This window comes from Lepus europaeus, chromosome 23 (genome assembly GCF_033115175.1).
Source record: "Lepus europaeus isolate LE1 chromosome 23, mLepTim1.pri, whole genome shotgun sequence".
In the NCBI taxonomy this organism is placed as follows: Eukaryota; Metazoa; Chordata; class Mammalia; order Lagomorpha; family Leporidae; genus Lepus; species Lepus europaeus.
In genome coordinates this window covers 6,642,387-6,654,755 of record NC_084849.1, presented here as the reverse complement: position 1 = coordinate 6,654,755, position 12,369 = coordinate 6,642,387, and the positions used below count along the sequence as shown (strand labels likewise).

At 53.4% G+C, this 12,369-nt stretch overlaps 1 protein-coding gene across 1 annotated transcript in view; it reads left to right on the top strand.

The window, feature by feature from the left end:
* Positions 1 to 12,369, top strand: part of MLXIP (MLX interacting protein) — a 62,048-nt gene that overhangs the window by 38,318 nt on the left and 11,361 nt on the right. The window contains exons 2-7 of the mRNA XM_062181964.1: positions 7,154 to 7,260; positions 7,847 to 7,932; positions 10,743 to 10,832; positions 11,180 to 11,221; positions 11,468 to 11,639; positions 12,249 to 12,338. Coding sequence (XP_062037948.1) covers positions 7,154 to 7,260; positions 7,847 to 7,932; positions 10,743 to 10,832; positions 11,180 to 11,221; positions 11,468 to 11,639; positions 12,249 to 12,338 — 587 coding nt within the window. The remainder of the gene's footprint in view (positions 1 to 7,153; positions 7,261 to 7,846; positions 7,933 to 10,742; positions 10,833 to 11,179; positions 11,222 to 11,467; positions 11,640 to 12,248; positions 12,339 to 12,369) is intronic.

The window sequence follows — 12,369 nt, the reverse complement described above, 5'->3', positions numbered from 1 at the left end:
CTCAGGTCATCTCCAAAGGGGGATGTTGCTCGCGGCTCTTTCCTGAAGCCGGCTAGCCATGTGTCCTCCTCCTTCCTTCCTTCCCTGCCTCCTTCCGCCCTGTTAAAAATGTGCATGGTACCATACTGTATATTTCTCACCTTGCTTTTCTCACTTAACCATGCATCTCATAGATTGTATGTATTAAATATAGCCCATATAAATATATGTTATTTTTAAAACTACCCCATAGTGTTTCACTATATAGATGTATCCGTTTTTTTCACCAGCCCCCTTTTATGTGCTGCCACGAACAGTGCTGCAGCTTAACTGTGCATCCAGTTATGTCCTAGTGCCCGTGACAGGTGGGCATCACTTCCTGGACCCTGTGCACACAGCACGTGGACAGACGGTTGGCATCTTGCCCCGCACCAGGGCTCACAGTTGTTGCTGCTTGTCACCTCCCAGTGCCAGCTCAGTGACAACTCCGCTCCCCTGCCAGTATCTCGGACTGACTGGGAATAAAGCAGGAGTCAGTTGGTGGCAGCACTTGCCACAGCCGCCCCATTGCAGATACAGCCCTGCTGTCCCTGGGAAGGAAATGTGGCCTGTCCATGGTGTGGGAAGTGATGCAGCCGTAAACAGCGGCGACATTCTGGCGCCGGCATCCCATATGGGCGCTGGTTCTAGTCCCGGTTGTTCCTCTTCCAGTCCAGCTCTCTGCTGTGGCCCGGGAGGGCAGTGGAGGATGGCCCGAGTGCTTAGACCCCGCACCCACATGGGAGACCAGGAGAAAGCACCTGGTTCCTGGCTTCAGATCGGCGCAGCGCCAGCTGTAGCGGCCATTTGGGGAATGAACCAACGGAAGGAAGATCTTTCTCTCTCTCTCTCTCTCTTTCTCTCTCTCTCTCTCCCACTACCACTCTACCTGTCAAATTAAAAAACAACAACAACAACAACAACAACAACAACAAACAGGGGCGACATGCTGAAACTGCCGCTGCCTGGGTGAGCCTGGGAAGTGCTGTGCTGGGTGCAAGAAGGCAGCACAGAGGCCACCTGTGGTGTGACTCCCTGACAAGAAGGGTCCGGAAGGGACGTCTGTGGAGGCACAGAGCAGACTGGTGGTTGCTGGGAGACGGAGTGCGGCTGCAGGCAGGTGCAGAGCTTCCTTGTCAGGTGACAAACGATCTAGAACCAGAACACTGTGAGTGTGTGTAAGGGCACCGAACTGTATATTTTTAAATGGTAAATGGTGTGGTTTATGCATTTTACCATAAAAAAAAAAAAAGTAGCAGATGGTGGCCAGAATATTTCCTTTGCATTACAATAAACAGATAAATAAATTTATTCATTTATTTTCAGTATATTTGAAAAGCAGAGAGATCTGTATTTGCTGGTTCACTCCCCAGTGCCCAAAACAGCCAGGGCTCAGCCAGAACCGAGCCCAGAACCTCATCCTGCTGCCTCCCAGGGTACACCTTAGCCGGAAGCTGGAATCAGGAGTGGAGTGGAAGCTCAAACCCTGGCACTCTGACTTGGGATGCGGACAGCCCAGCGGGCGTCCTGACCATGCCAGGCACCTGCCCTGCCCTTACTGTTGACCAAGCTTGGGATGGGGTTCGCGAGTGAGCCATAACAGACGATCCGCTTCCCACACCCACAGTGGTGAGTGAGCAGGGTGGATGTGGGCAGCTTGCTCCTAGAGGGAGGAGGGAGGGCTCTGCTGTCTGTGGGCAGCAGGAGGCAGACCCGGGGACACATTGCTCATGGGTGTCCTGGAAGCCCAGGGCCATCAAAAAATGTCCACAACAAACAAACATGCTGAATGAAGTGAACGGACTCTGCTGCTGGCCCGGGACCTGGAGCAACAGCCCCGAGCCCTCTGCCTGCTTCTTTTGGAGAGAAGGTGGTGGGCGGTCGGGAGTCGGAGCGTCTTCCCTGGGACCAGCAGAGTCTAGAATCTGAGTAGCCCCCTTCACTTTGCCCCCCTGCTCTTCCTGACTCCAGCCTGGTCTGTGCGGGGCTCACCCTAGAGGAACGCCGTCCACACGGGACTTCAGAGGGACGTGTGTCATCCCAGGATTCCCTGTCCCGCGTCAGGAGCCTGCCTCCTAGGAAGCGCAGCCCTGGCAGGGAGCTATGAGGAGTTGTCTTCATGGAAAAGTTTAGCATTTGTTGACTGACTCTGTGTTTTGTTTTGTTTTGTTTTTGGAAGATTTATTTCTTTGTTTGAAAGGCAGAGGGATAGAGAAGAGAGAGAGAACTTCCATGTGCTGGTTCATTGCCAAGTGCCCACAATAGCCATAACCAGGAGCCAGGAACTCCAGGCTGCTCTCCCACGTGGGTGGCCAGGGTCCAAGTACCTGGGCCATCATCTGCTGCCTTAGTAGGAACCTGGATCTGAAGTAGAGGAGCTGAGAATCGAGCTGATGCTCTAGTGTGGAATGTGGGTGTCCCAAAGTGGTGGGTGGAATGTCCACATCCCAGAACAGAGTGCTGGGGTTTGAGTGTCCGCTCCACTGTGATTCCAGCTTCCTGCTGAGGTACATCCTGGGAGCAGGATGGAGTTCTGGGCTCCTGGCTTCAGCCTGGCCCCAGCCCTGGCTGTTTCAGGCACTGGGGAGGTAACTCAGTGCTGCTCGATGCCCATTGCATGACCTCCATCGCACTGTGCCACCTGCCCTAAGATGAGTGAGACCAACCTGGACCACAGCCTTCCTGCAGCCGGAGTGGTGGGAGAGGGCTGAGCAAGTGGTCATCGTGGTCAGGGGTCACTGTGCCAGTGGAGCCAGCCAGGAGGGGGAAATCCCCTAAGGGTTTTGTTCATGCTTGAGAGAAGAACTCGGTGCAGTCCTGAGTGGGGCTGGAAGCCGCGCATCACCACTCTGTGTGCAGCCGCAGTAGGCGGGGAGCAGAAGCCTGGTCAGAGGGGGTTTCAGGGGCTGGGCACAAAGGGCTTGGCCAAGGAGTGCTGCGCTCCACCTGCTGTATTTTCCCTGTGAGCTTTCTAGGGCAGCCTTCCTTGTAAGTTGGGTGCCCCTGTGGAAAGGTGCCATCCAGATGTGAACTGTGGATTTCTGCTAGGAAATGCCCCCTCTTCCACGTTAGTGTCATGAAGACTCTGAGGAACCCCCCCCACCCCCCCCACACTTCCTGGAGATTTGTCCAGGGTGTCCTTTCCTCGCTGTCACGCTCGATTTCATGGAACTGTGCAGACCCGCACCTGCTGGTTCTTCAGATCTTGACCTGTGATGGCTGCTGTGCTCAGTCGCCCCGTTTCTGCGTCTGGCTGTAGTTAAGTCTGGTTTGCTTTTGGATTCACTTCCTTGTGTTTGGTGAGCGCCCCCTGGTGATGGGGGGATGCCAGTTGGACGTTCTGAAAGTCTGTGCCTTCCAGCTGGAGTCAGATGGTGTTTGACGTCAGCGTGGAGGGAAAGGGCAGCGTTTCAGCGAGCTGGGAGGAAGACCCCAGTCCAGACCGGCCCGGTGTGCTCTCTGCCTCAAGTTTAGTTTCTCTGTCTGTACCTTCCCGTGGGGGGGAAGCTGTCGGGTAACCTGCTCACACGAGCCAACAGCAAGGGGAAGATTGGGTTTGTGTTTTAGCCCGACAGTTAGTTCTACAGTTTTTTTAAAAAATTAATTAATTTGAGAGATGCAGAGGAAGAGACCATTAAACAGAGAGCTCTCCTCTACTGTTTCACCCCCCAAATGCCTGCAGCATCTGGGGCTGGCCTGGGCTGAAGCCAGAGCCAGCAGCTCAACCCAGGTGCACCAAGTGGGTCACAGAGACCCAAGTATTTGAGCCATTGCCACTGCCTTCCGGGGTCTGCATTGATGGGAGCCGGAGTCCCCAGGCACGCAGTGTGCAATGTGACTGCTGGGCTAACCACCTGCTCCCAGTGGCTGAATGCTACACACATACATTACTGGAATGCTACAAAACCCCAAGGCTGCCCTCTGCCCAGGTCCTGCTGAACATGCAGCGTGACCTTTGACTTCTGGGTTTCCATGTGAGGAAGGTGTGTCAGTTACAGGTAAAGGTAGTTTGGGTTTTGTCTTTTGTTTCCTTCAGGAAATAAAAAGATCAGGACAGTTGGGTTTCCTTGAACCATCTGCTGGCCAGACATCAAGGTGCTGTGATCTTGCAGAAGAGAGATTGCTTTGTGCAGGACAGGTACACATGACCTCTGGATCGCACTCTGTTCCAGCCTTGTCGAGAGCTCTCCCTTCCCCAGGCTCCAGCCACACGGTGGTCTACTTCCCCGACCAGTCAGCGTTCACACTCACCGCAGGGCCACGAGACCAGGTGGGAGGCGCAGCAGGGCCTCCCCTCCTCTCTACTGCTAGACTTTATCTACAGTGCCCCTTCCTCCAGAAAGCCTCCCCTGACTGCCTCTGCCTCTGTGTAACTCTGCCTTTCAAATAAATAAATAGATTTTAAAAAAGAATAAGCAATCGTCATTCTCTTCCTTTCTCTCTCTCTCTGCCTTTTAATAAAAATATTTATCAGAAAAGGGGGTGGCAGGTGTTTGGTACAGCTAAGATCTATGTTGTTTATTTGAAAGACAGAGTTACAGAAAAAGAGAAACAGAGAACAATGAATTCATTTATTTATTTGGCAAGCAGAGTGACAAAGAGATTTTCCATCTACTGGGTCACTCCTTAAATGACCACAGCATCCAGGGTTGGGCCAGGCCAGAGCTAGGAACCAGGAACTCCATCCAGGTATTCCATTTGGTGGCAGGGGCCCAAGTACTGAGGCCATTATCTGCTACTTTCCCAGGCACGTTAGCAGGGAGCTGGATCAGAAGTGGAGCAGCCAGGACTCAAACCAGCACTCTAATATGAGATCGAATCAATTCTGGTGTTGTAAGCTGCAGTTTAACCTGCTGCACCACACCACCACCTCCAGCCCCAAGGTGGTTGTTATTTTTTTTTATATTATCAAGTGTTTGTGTGTACGTGTACACAGTCATGTGTAAGTTAGTGATGGGATGTGTTCTGAGAAATGTGCTGTCACACAATCTCCTCTTTGTGTGAACGTCATGGACTACTTACTCAGAGCTAGGCCCTAGCCATCGAATCTTATGGGGCCATTATATATGACTTATTTATTTATTTATTATTTGAACTGCAGAGCAACAGAGAGGGAGAGTCAGAGAGAGAAAGAGATGTTCTATCCACTGATGCACTCCCAAATGCCTGTAACAGTTTGGGGCTGGGCCAGGTCAAACCCAGGAGCCAGGAACTCCATCTGGGTCTACCACAGGACCAGAGTACTTAGACCATCATCTGCTGCCTCTCAGGGTACACATTAGCAAGAAGCTGGATCAGAAGCAGTTTGGGGACTGGCATTGTGGCACAGCAGGTTAAACTGCTGCCTGCGATGCTGGCATCCCATACGGGTGCTGGTTCGAGTCCCGGCTGCTTCACTTGCCATCCAGCTTCCTACTGATGTGCTTGGGAAAGCAACAGAAGATGGCCCAGGAAGTTGGGCCTCTTCTACCCATGTGGGAGACCCGGATGAAGCTCCTGTCTTCACTCTGGCCCAGCCCTGGCCATTGCAACCATTTAGGGAATGAATTAACAGGTGGAAGATCTCTCTCTTTGTCTCTCTGTCTCTCTCTTTCTGTAACTCTGCCTTTCAGATAATTAAAATAAATATTTTTTAAAAAAAGCAGATTATCTGAGACTTGAACTGTCACTCTGATATAGTATCCCAGGCAGAGACTTAATCCACTGTGCCACAATCTATGTGGTGCGTGGCTGCAAGTGTGTGTGTGTGTGTGTGTGAATACACACATACACTCTTTCTTCTAGTTCTTACTGCAGGACATGGAAGAGCCAGCTTTTATTCTGGTTTTCCCAGGGAACTGTGAACAGAGTCACAAAGCTGGTATGTGATCATACAGTAGAGGCCCTAAAATCTTGCAGCCAATGAACCAGCGCAGAGCTGGGTTACGTGAGGCTTTGCAGTAGGGAGAGAGAGAGAAGAGTCCTGAGACCCCAGCCTTTCGGATGGAAGCTGCTATGTGTCTCTCGTGTGCTGAGAGGATGTGCAGTGACGTTGTCCCTCCCTCCCAGGTCACAGCCTCCAAGCCTACATAACCCACAGTTGGGCTCCTTGCTAGCTTCCGGGTGGAGGTATGGGGAAGAGTGGGAGGTTATTGCCAAGTGCACAGCCATGGGCTTGTGCTTTACAAGCCAGGTTTCACGTTCATTGCCTGGTGTTGCTTGGGTACCACCTTTGGGGACATGGGCTCTCTGCCGCCTAAGTGGCCTTTCTGAGTGGCTTTGGAACATGGGTGGGCTGTAGCCTTCAGTCAGGTGGGGATCCCTAAGTCCCCTTTGATTTGCTCATCTCAAGCCATCTGAGAAAGGGAACCCCTGGCAGCTGCTCAGTGGCCGCTGGCATAACACTCAGAAAGTGAAGCTCAGGAAAGCTGTGCCACCAGGAGCCTCCCTTGCCTGCTGTTAGCTAGGTGTGCGAGTGCTCCGAAGTTATCTGAGGAAGAGCTTAAGGGCCTATGAAAGGTGCCAAGGGACTTACAGAGTCGTCCCCAGAGGCTGCAGCCACGTGTGTGCACACATGCTAGCATCGCTGTGTGGCGTGTTTGTGACCACTATCCCAGAGGTCGCCTGGAGCTGGAAGGTCCATGAGGGAGTCAGCAGCAGCCCAGGGGAGGCCAGTGCCAGCTCCAGGAGACGGTGCTGAGCACCTCTGGAAGGAGGAGTCAGTGGCTAGGTGGAGGAATTTCCCTTGAGAGCGAGGAACCACAGGTGCCATGGCCACTGGGACACTGGGGTGCCTGGACTGTAGGTGCCCAGGGCACTGGGCAAGGCAGGTGAGAGGAGCCTGTTTTAAGTCAGGTGCTTGCAGACTTCTTTCTAGTTTTTAATGATAGGAATGTTTTAAGATATGGGAAGGCAGACAGGTGAGGGTAGTAAACCTCATGTAGCATCACTCACTCTGGGGATTAGAAGCCGTGGCTGGCCCTGCTTCCTGTATACCCTGACACCAACCCTGTGCCTGGTATTCCCAACCAAGGCCGCAAGCCCATGGCCGGTAATGGGTCAGTCAAGAGTTCTGAGGCCGGGAATGACAGAGTACATTCCTCAGTTTCACTTTTCCAAGGTCCCCCTGAGTCCCCCTCTTTGTCTTGTTTTTCAGTGGGAAGTTGGTGTCTCCAAAGTGGAAGAATTTCAAAGGCCTGAAGCTCCAGTGGAGAGACAAGATCCGGCTCAACAATGCCATCTGGCGGGCGTGGTACATGCAGTGTGAGTGGGGCCAGAGTCCTGCTCACAGGACTCGATGTCCCTGACCGGCGGTCTGCAGAGAGGGAAACCACACCCCACCCCTAGGAAACTGCACACTTGCCAGCCTCAGGCACACCGGCCAGCACTGCGAGCTGCGGCTGTCCGGAGGAGACAGGCACCGCACTCAGCATCTCCAGATGCTCTGCCCAGGGTGGGGAAGGCAGAGGAGTCCAGAGGGCCAGGCAGTGACATTTGAGAGCAGGGAGTGTTCCCACTTCCAGCTGATCTAAGAACGTGCAGGCTCAGGCCTTCTGTCTCCAGCTGGCCTTGGGCCTGTGGGGCAAGTGGCTTCAGAGATCCAGAGGTGGGGGCTTGTGTTCGGCTGTCCTTGGCTTGGCAAGCCAGACTCCCGGTTGTGCCCATGCGTTAGCACAGTTCTTTTCCTTTAACTGGAATCCATTATTTCCCTGAAACCTCCAGTTTCGGAGGGAAGGAGAAGCAAAGAGCGCTTGGGAAGGCCCCGCCATGGCGGGGCGTGGGGGACAGATGGTGCAGGGCTCCTCCAGGGTCTGGGCCACAACGGTGATGTCATCCTCTCCGTGCCCAGACTTGGAGAAGCGCAAGAATCCTGTGTGCCACTTTGTCACTCCCCTGGATGGCTCCGTCGACGTGGATGAGCACCGCCGACCAGAGGTATTCAGCAGGTGGCTGGAGGCGGGAGCTGGGAGGGACGAGGCACCAGCTGCTTGGCCTTGAGAAAGGACAGGGGCCTCTAACACCCAGGTCCCAGAGGTCTCCATCCTCAGATTGACCCAGGTCCCAGAGGTCCCCATCCTCAGACTGACCCAGTGGGGACTTCTCCCTGCTTCCATTCATCTTCCTCTCTCTCTCTCTCTCTCTCTCTCTCTTTCTAGAAAAAAAGATTTACTGATTTATTTGAAAGACAGAGCTACAGAGAGAGAGACCTTCCACCTACTAGTTCATTCCCCAGATTGCTGTAATGGCTGGGTCCGGACCAGGTTGAAGCCAGGAGAACAGCCAGTGCACCAATATGGGATGCCGATGTTGCAGGTGGTGGCTTAACCTGCTGCACCACAACACCGGTCTCTGCTTTGGTTTAAAATAGATGCTTCTTCTGGAAGTCAACAGGAAAGAAGGTAGCTCCTCATAAGGCAGACATCTTTAAAGAGTAGCCTCAAGATTGTTCTAGAGTAGAGAGCAGAGACAATGTGGGGATGCAGTGGATTAAGCTGCCACATGGGACACCAGCATCCCATATGAGTGCTGGTTCAAGTGCCAGCTGCTCCACTAACATCAAGCTCCCTGCTAATGCACCTGGGAAAGCTGCAAAAGACGGCCTGAGTATTTGGGCTCCTGCACCCGCTTGGGAGACTTGGATGAAGTTCCAGGCTCCTGCTTCCACCTGGCCCAGCCCTGGCCATTGTGACCATTCGGAGAGTGAACTAGCAAGTGGAAGATTTCTCTTTGTCTCTCTCTTTCTGTAATTCTGCCTTTCAAATAAATAAATCTTTTTTTAGAAATTGCTACAGACCTAGATGGATAACAACTGTGAGGAAAGGGTAACTTGTTACAAAGCCAGCAGCAACACAGCTGTGTTTTTGATGTCTTTGTGTTAATCCTGGAATTGTGTGTCTGTGACCACACCTCCAGGAGATGTCTAGAAGGATTTTAAAAAACCTTTTTCTTTTTTAAAGATTTATTTATTGGGGCCAGCACTGTGACATAGTGGCTTAAGCATCAGCCTACAGCGCCGGCATCCCATATGGTGCCAGTTCGAGTCCCAGCTGCTCCACTTCTGACCCAGTTCCCTGCTGATGGCCTGAGAAAGCAGTGGAAAGTGGCCCAAGAAGCTCCTGGCTCCTGACTTCAGATTAGCCGAGCTCCAGCCGTTGCGGTCATTTGGGAAGTGAACCAGCAGATATGTGTCCAGAGTGTCCAGAGCTGGGCTGATCCAAATCCAGGAGCCAGGAGCTTCATGCAGGGTCCCAAGTATTTGGGCCATCTTCTGCCACTTTCTCAGGCACATTAGCAGGGAGCTAGATTGGAAGTGGAGCAGCTGGGATTCGAACCAGCACCCACATGGGATGCTGGCACTGCCAGCAACAACTTCACCTGCTATGCCACAGCACCAGCCCCTCAAAAATATTTATCACAGTGGATTCCTCTGGGGGCACCCTAGATTGATTGGGCTGCTAGATGAGGGAGAAGTTTTGAGTCTCTTTTTTCACTTCATATTCCTCTGCAGTGTTTGAATTTTGACTAAGCTTGCTTACTGTTGTGATAAAAGGGGGAAAAAAAAAGTTATCTAATGAAAGAGTATTGACACTGTTGTATGTACTGTGTCATGCATTAGACACTATCAAAGAGTATGTTTTTATTAGATATAATAAAGCAATATTGCAAGCCTAGTTTTAAAAAATTATTTACTTTATTTGAAAGGCAGAGAGAGACAGAGACCTTCCATCTGCTGATTCACTCACCAGATGCCCCTGACAGCCAGGGTTAGACTATTCCAGGCCAAAGTCGGGAGCCGGGAATTCCACGTGAGTCTCCTCTACGGGTAGCAGACCTTTAAGCACTTGGGCCATCCTCAGGTGCCTCCCAGGTACATTAGTAGGGAAGTGGATCAGCAGGGTGGTGCTGTGGTGTAGCAGGTAAAGCCACCACCTGCAATGCCAGCACCCTATTTGGGCGCCAGTTCAAGTCCCAGCTGTTCCACTTCCAATCCAACTCCCTGCTAAAACACCTGAGAAAGCAGCGGAGGATGGCCCAAGTGCTTGGACCCCTGTACCCACTTGGGAGACCTGGAGGAGACTCCTAGCTCCTGGCTTCTGACTGGCTCAGTCCTGGATGATGTGGCCATCTGGGAAGTGAAGTAGCAAATGGAAAATCTATCTCTGTCTCTCCCCTTCTCTCTATAACTCTGCCTTTCAAATAAATAAAATAAATCTTAAAAAAAAAACCGAAGAAGAAGAAGAAGTGGACTCAAAGCAGACACTACAAAAGGAGCAGGTGTCCTAAACGGCATCTTCACTGCTGGGCCCAGTGCTCACCCCTCTGGTGTTTGCAAAGGACTCTTGACTGCTGGAGAAGTATTTGTATTTGTAGGTCAGCTGAGGGGACCAAGGTGGGCCCCTCCAGGAGCGCTCCCAGGCTTTCCCGTCTCCATAGTGAAGTGGAATTAGGTGCTGGAGGGGGTCGCTTTCCCCCTCAGACCCCGTGCCTGGCTGTGCAGTTTGCTCTTGGGACGGGAAGCAGAGGCTGCTGGAAAGGGCACTGTGGGCTGCCTGTGAGTTTGCTTCCTCCCCTGCCCAGTGTTCTCTCTGGCCCTGTGCCCTCCTCACACAGGGTCCCAGAAGCCCCTGTGGATATGGGGACATGCAGTGGGGGCACATCTGTGGCACAGCAGAGGAGGCAGGTTGCCTGAGGCCTGAGGTGGGCTGCTCCCCAAGCCACCGTCTCCTCTGGTCTCCGTGTCGCAGGCCATCACCACGGAAGGAAAGTACTGGAAAAGCCGCATCGAGATCGTGATCCGGGAGTACCACAAGTGGAGGACCTACTTCAAAAAAAGGGTATCTGGCCAGAGCTCCCCAAAATGTGTTCAGGAGTACTTGGGATTAGGTTTGAGGCTGTGGGCCCCACAGCGGCCCTGCATCAGGAAAGCACAGCCCAGCGTCCTCGGCCAGTCTGAGCGTTGCCCGATGTGGGCGCCAGCTCTGTGCTCTATCTCCTCACTGGGAGTGGGGCTGGGAATCTCCCTTGTGTGGCATCAGCCTGGGGATGGCAGGGAGCAGCACCCTCTTCCAGCCTATCCCCTAAGACAAGAGGCCTAGAAGCTTCTGGGAGTCTGCTCACGTGTAGAGAAGTGGGCCAGGACCTCCTGCCCTGCTGACGGCTCGTCTACTTCCTCTGTTCACAGCTACAACAGCACAAGGATGAGGACCTCTCCAGCCTGGCCCAGGTGAGCGGCGTCGAGCCCTGCAGCAGGAGGGGGCAGGACACGGTCTCCCCAAGGCTGGGACTGGGTCAGCCCCTTCTCACGTGGAGATCTGTGAACAACAAAGGGAAGAGTCCTGGCCTCTCTAGTGCGGGTCTGGGGGAGCTGCTGTGTGCACGCCGCCACCCTCCTGCCTTGCCTTCTCAGAGCAGCCGTGGACAGTCCCCCAGTGCTCCCATCCTTTGACCTCTCCCTGTCTGCTGGCCACAGGATGATGACATGCTATACTGGCACAAACGTGGCGATGGATGGAAGACCCCAGTGCCCATGGAGGAGGATCCGCTGCTGGACACAGACATGCTCATGTCAGAATTCAGTGATACCCTCTTCTCCACGCTTTCCTCACACCAGCCAGTGGCCTGGCCCAACCCACGGGAGATAGGTAACCCTAGCTCGAGTCCATGGGCCTGGAGCACCTGCTGGCTTCCTCCTTGGCCATGCACCTCTGGCCAGGCTTTGCTCTGGGCCATTCCTGAACTGTCACAGGTTTCTTGTCTGGGAAGTGGGCAACCTAGGGTGAATGGGGGGCAGGGCAGGGACTGCAGACCAAGCCTTCCTGGGGCAGTGTTGCCCCTGGTACCACTGAGAGCTGGTGTGCTCCTGATACTGCCCCCTGGCGGGGACATGAGGCAGGGCCATGCAGCTCCAATGCCTCAGGCGTGGACTCCTCCTGACAGCATGCAGGGAAGAGCCCCAGGTGGAGATTGGGAATGGGGAGCTGGGAAGGTGCTTCTGCCCAGCTGACTGTAGCTTGCTGGCACCTCCACCGAGTTGTTCGGTTTACCTTTCGTGTAAACTCCCACGTCTTCTGCCCTCGGAGGTGGAGAATGGCTGTGAATCTGCACAACAGCAGAAATCCCAGCCGGCCGCCTACACGTCTCCTGTCTCTGGAATGTGAGCAGGGCCAGGAAGATCTGTCTGTCCCGGCCTCGTATATGTTCCTGCAGCCTTATCTGGGAAGGCAGACGATTCTTCTTTCTGGTTCTTGCAGCACACCTGGGAAATGCAGACATGATCCAGCCGGGGCTGATCCCTTTGCAGCCCAACCTGGACTTCATGGACACCTTTGAGCCTTTCCAGGGTGAGCATGGGGCAGACAGTGTGGCGCTCAG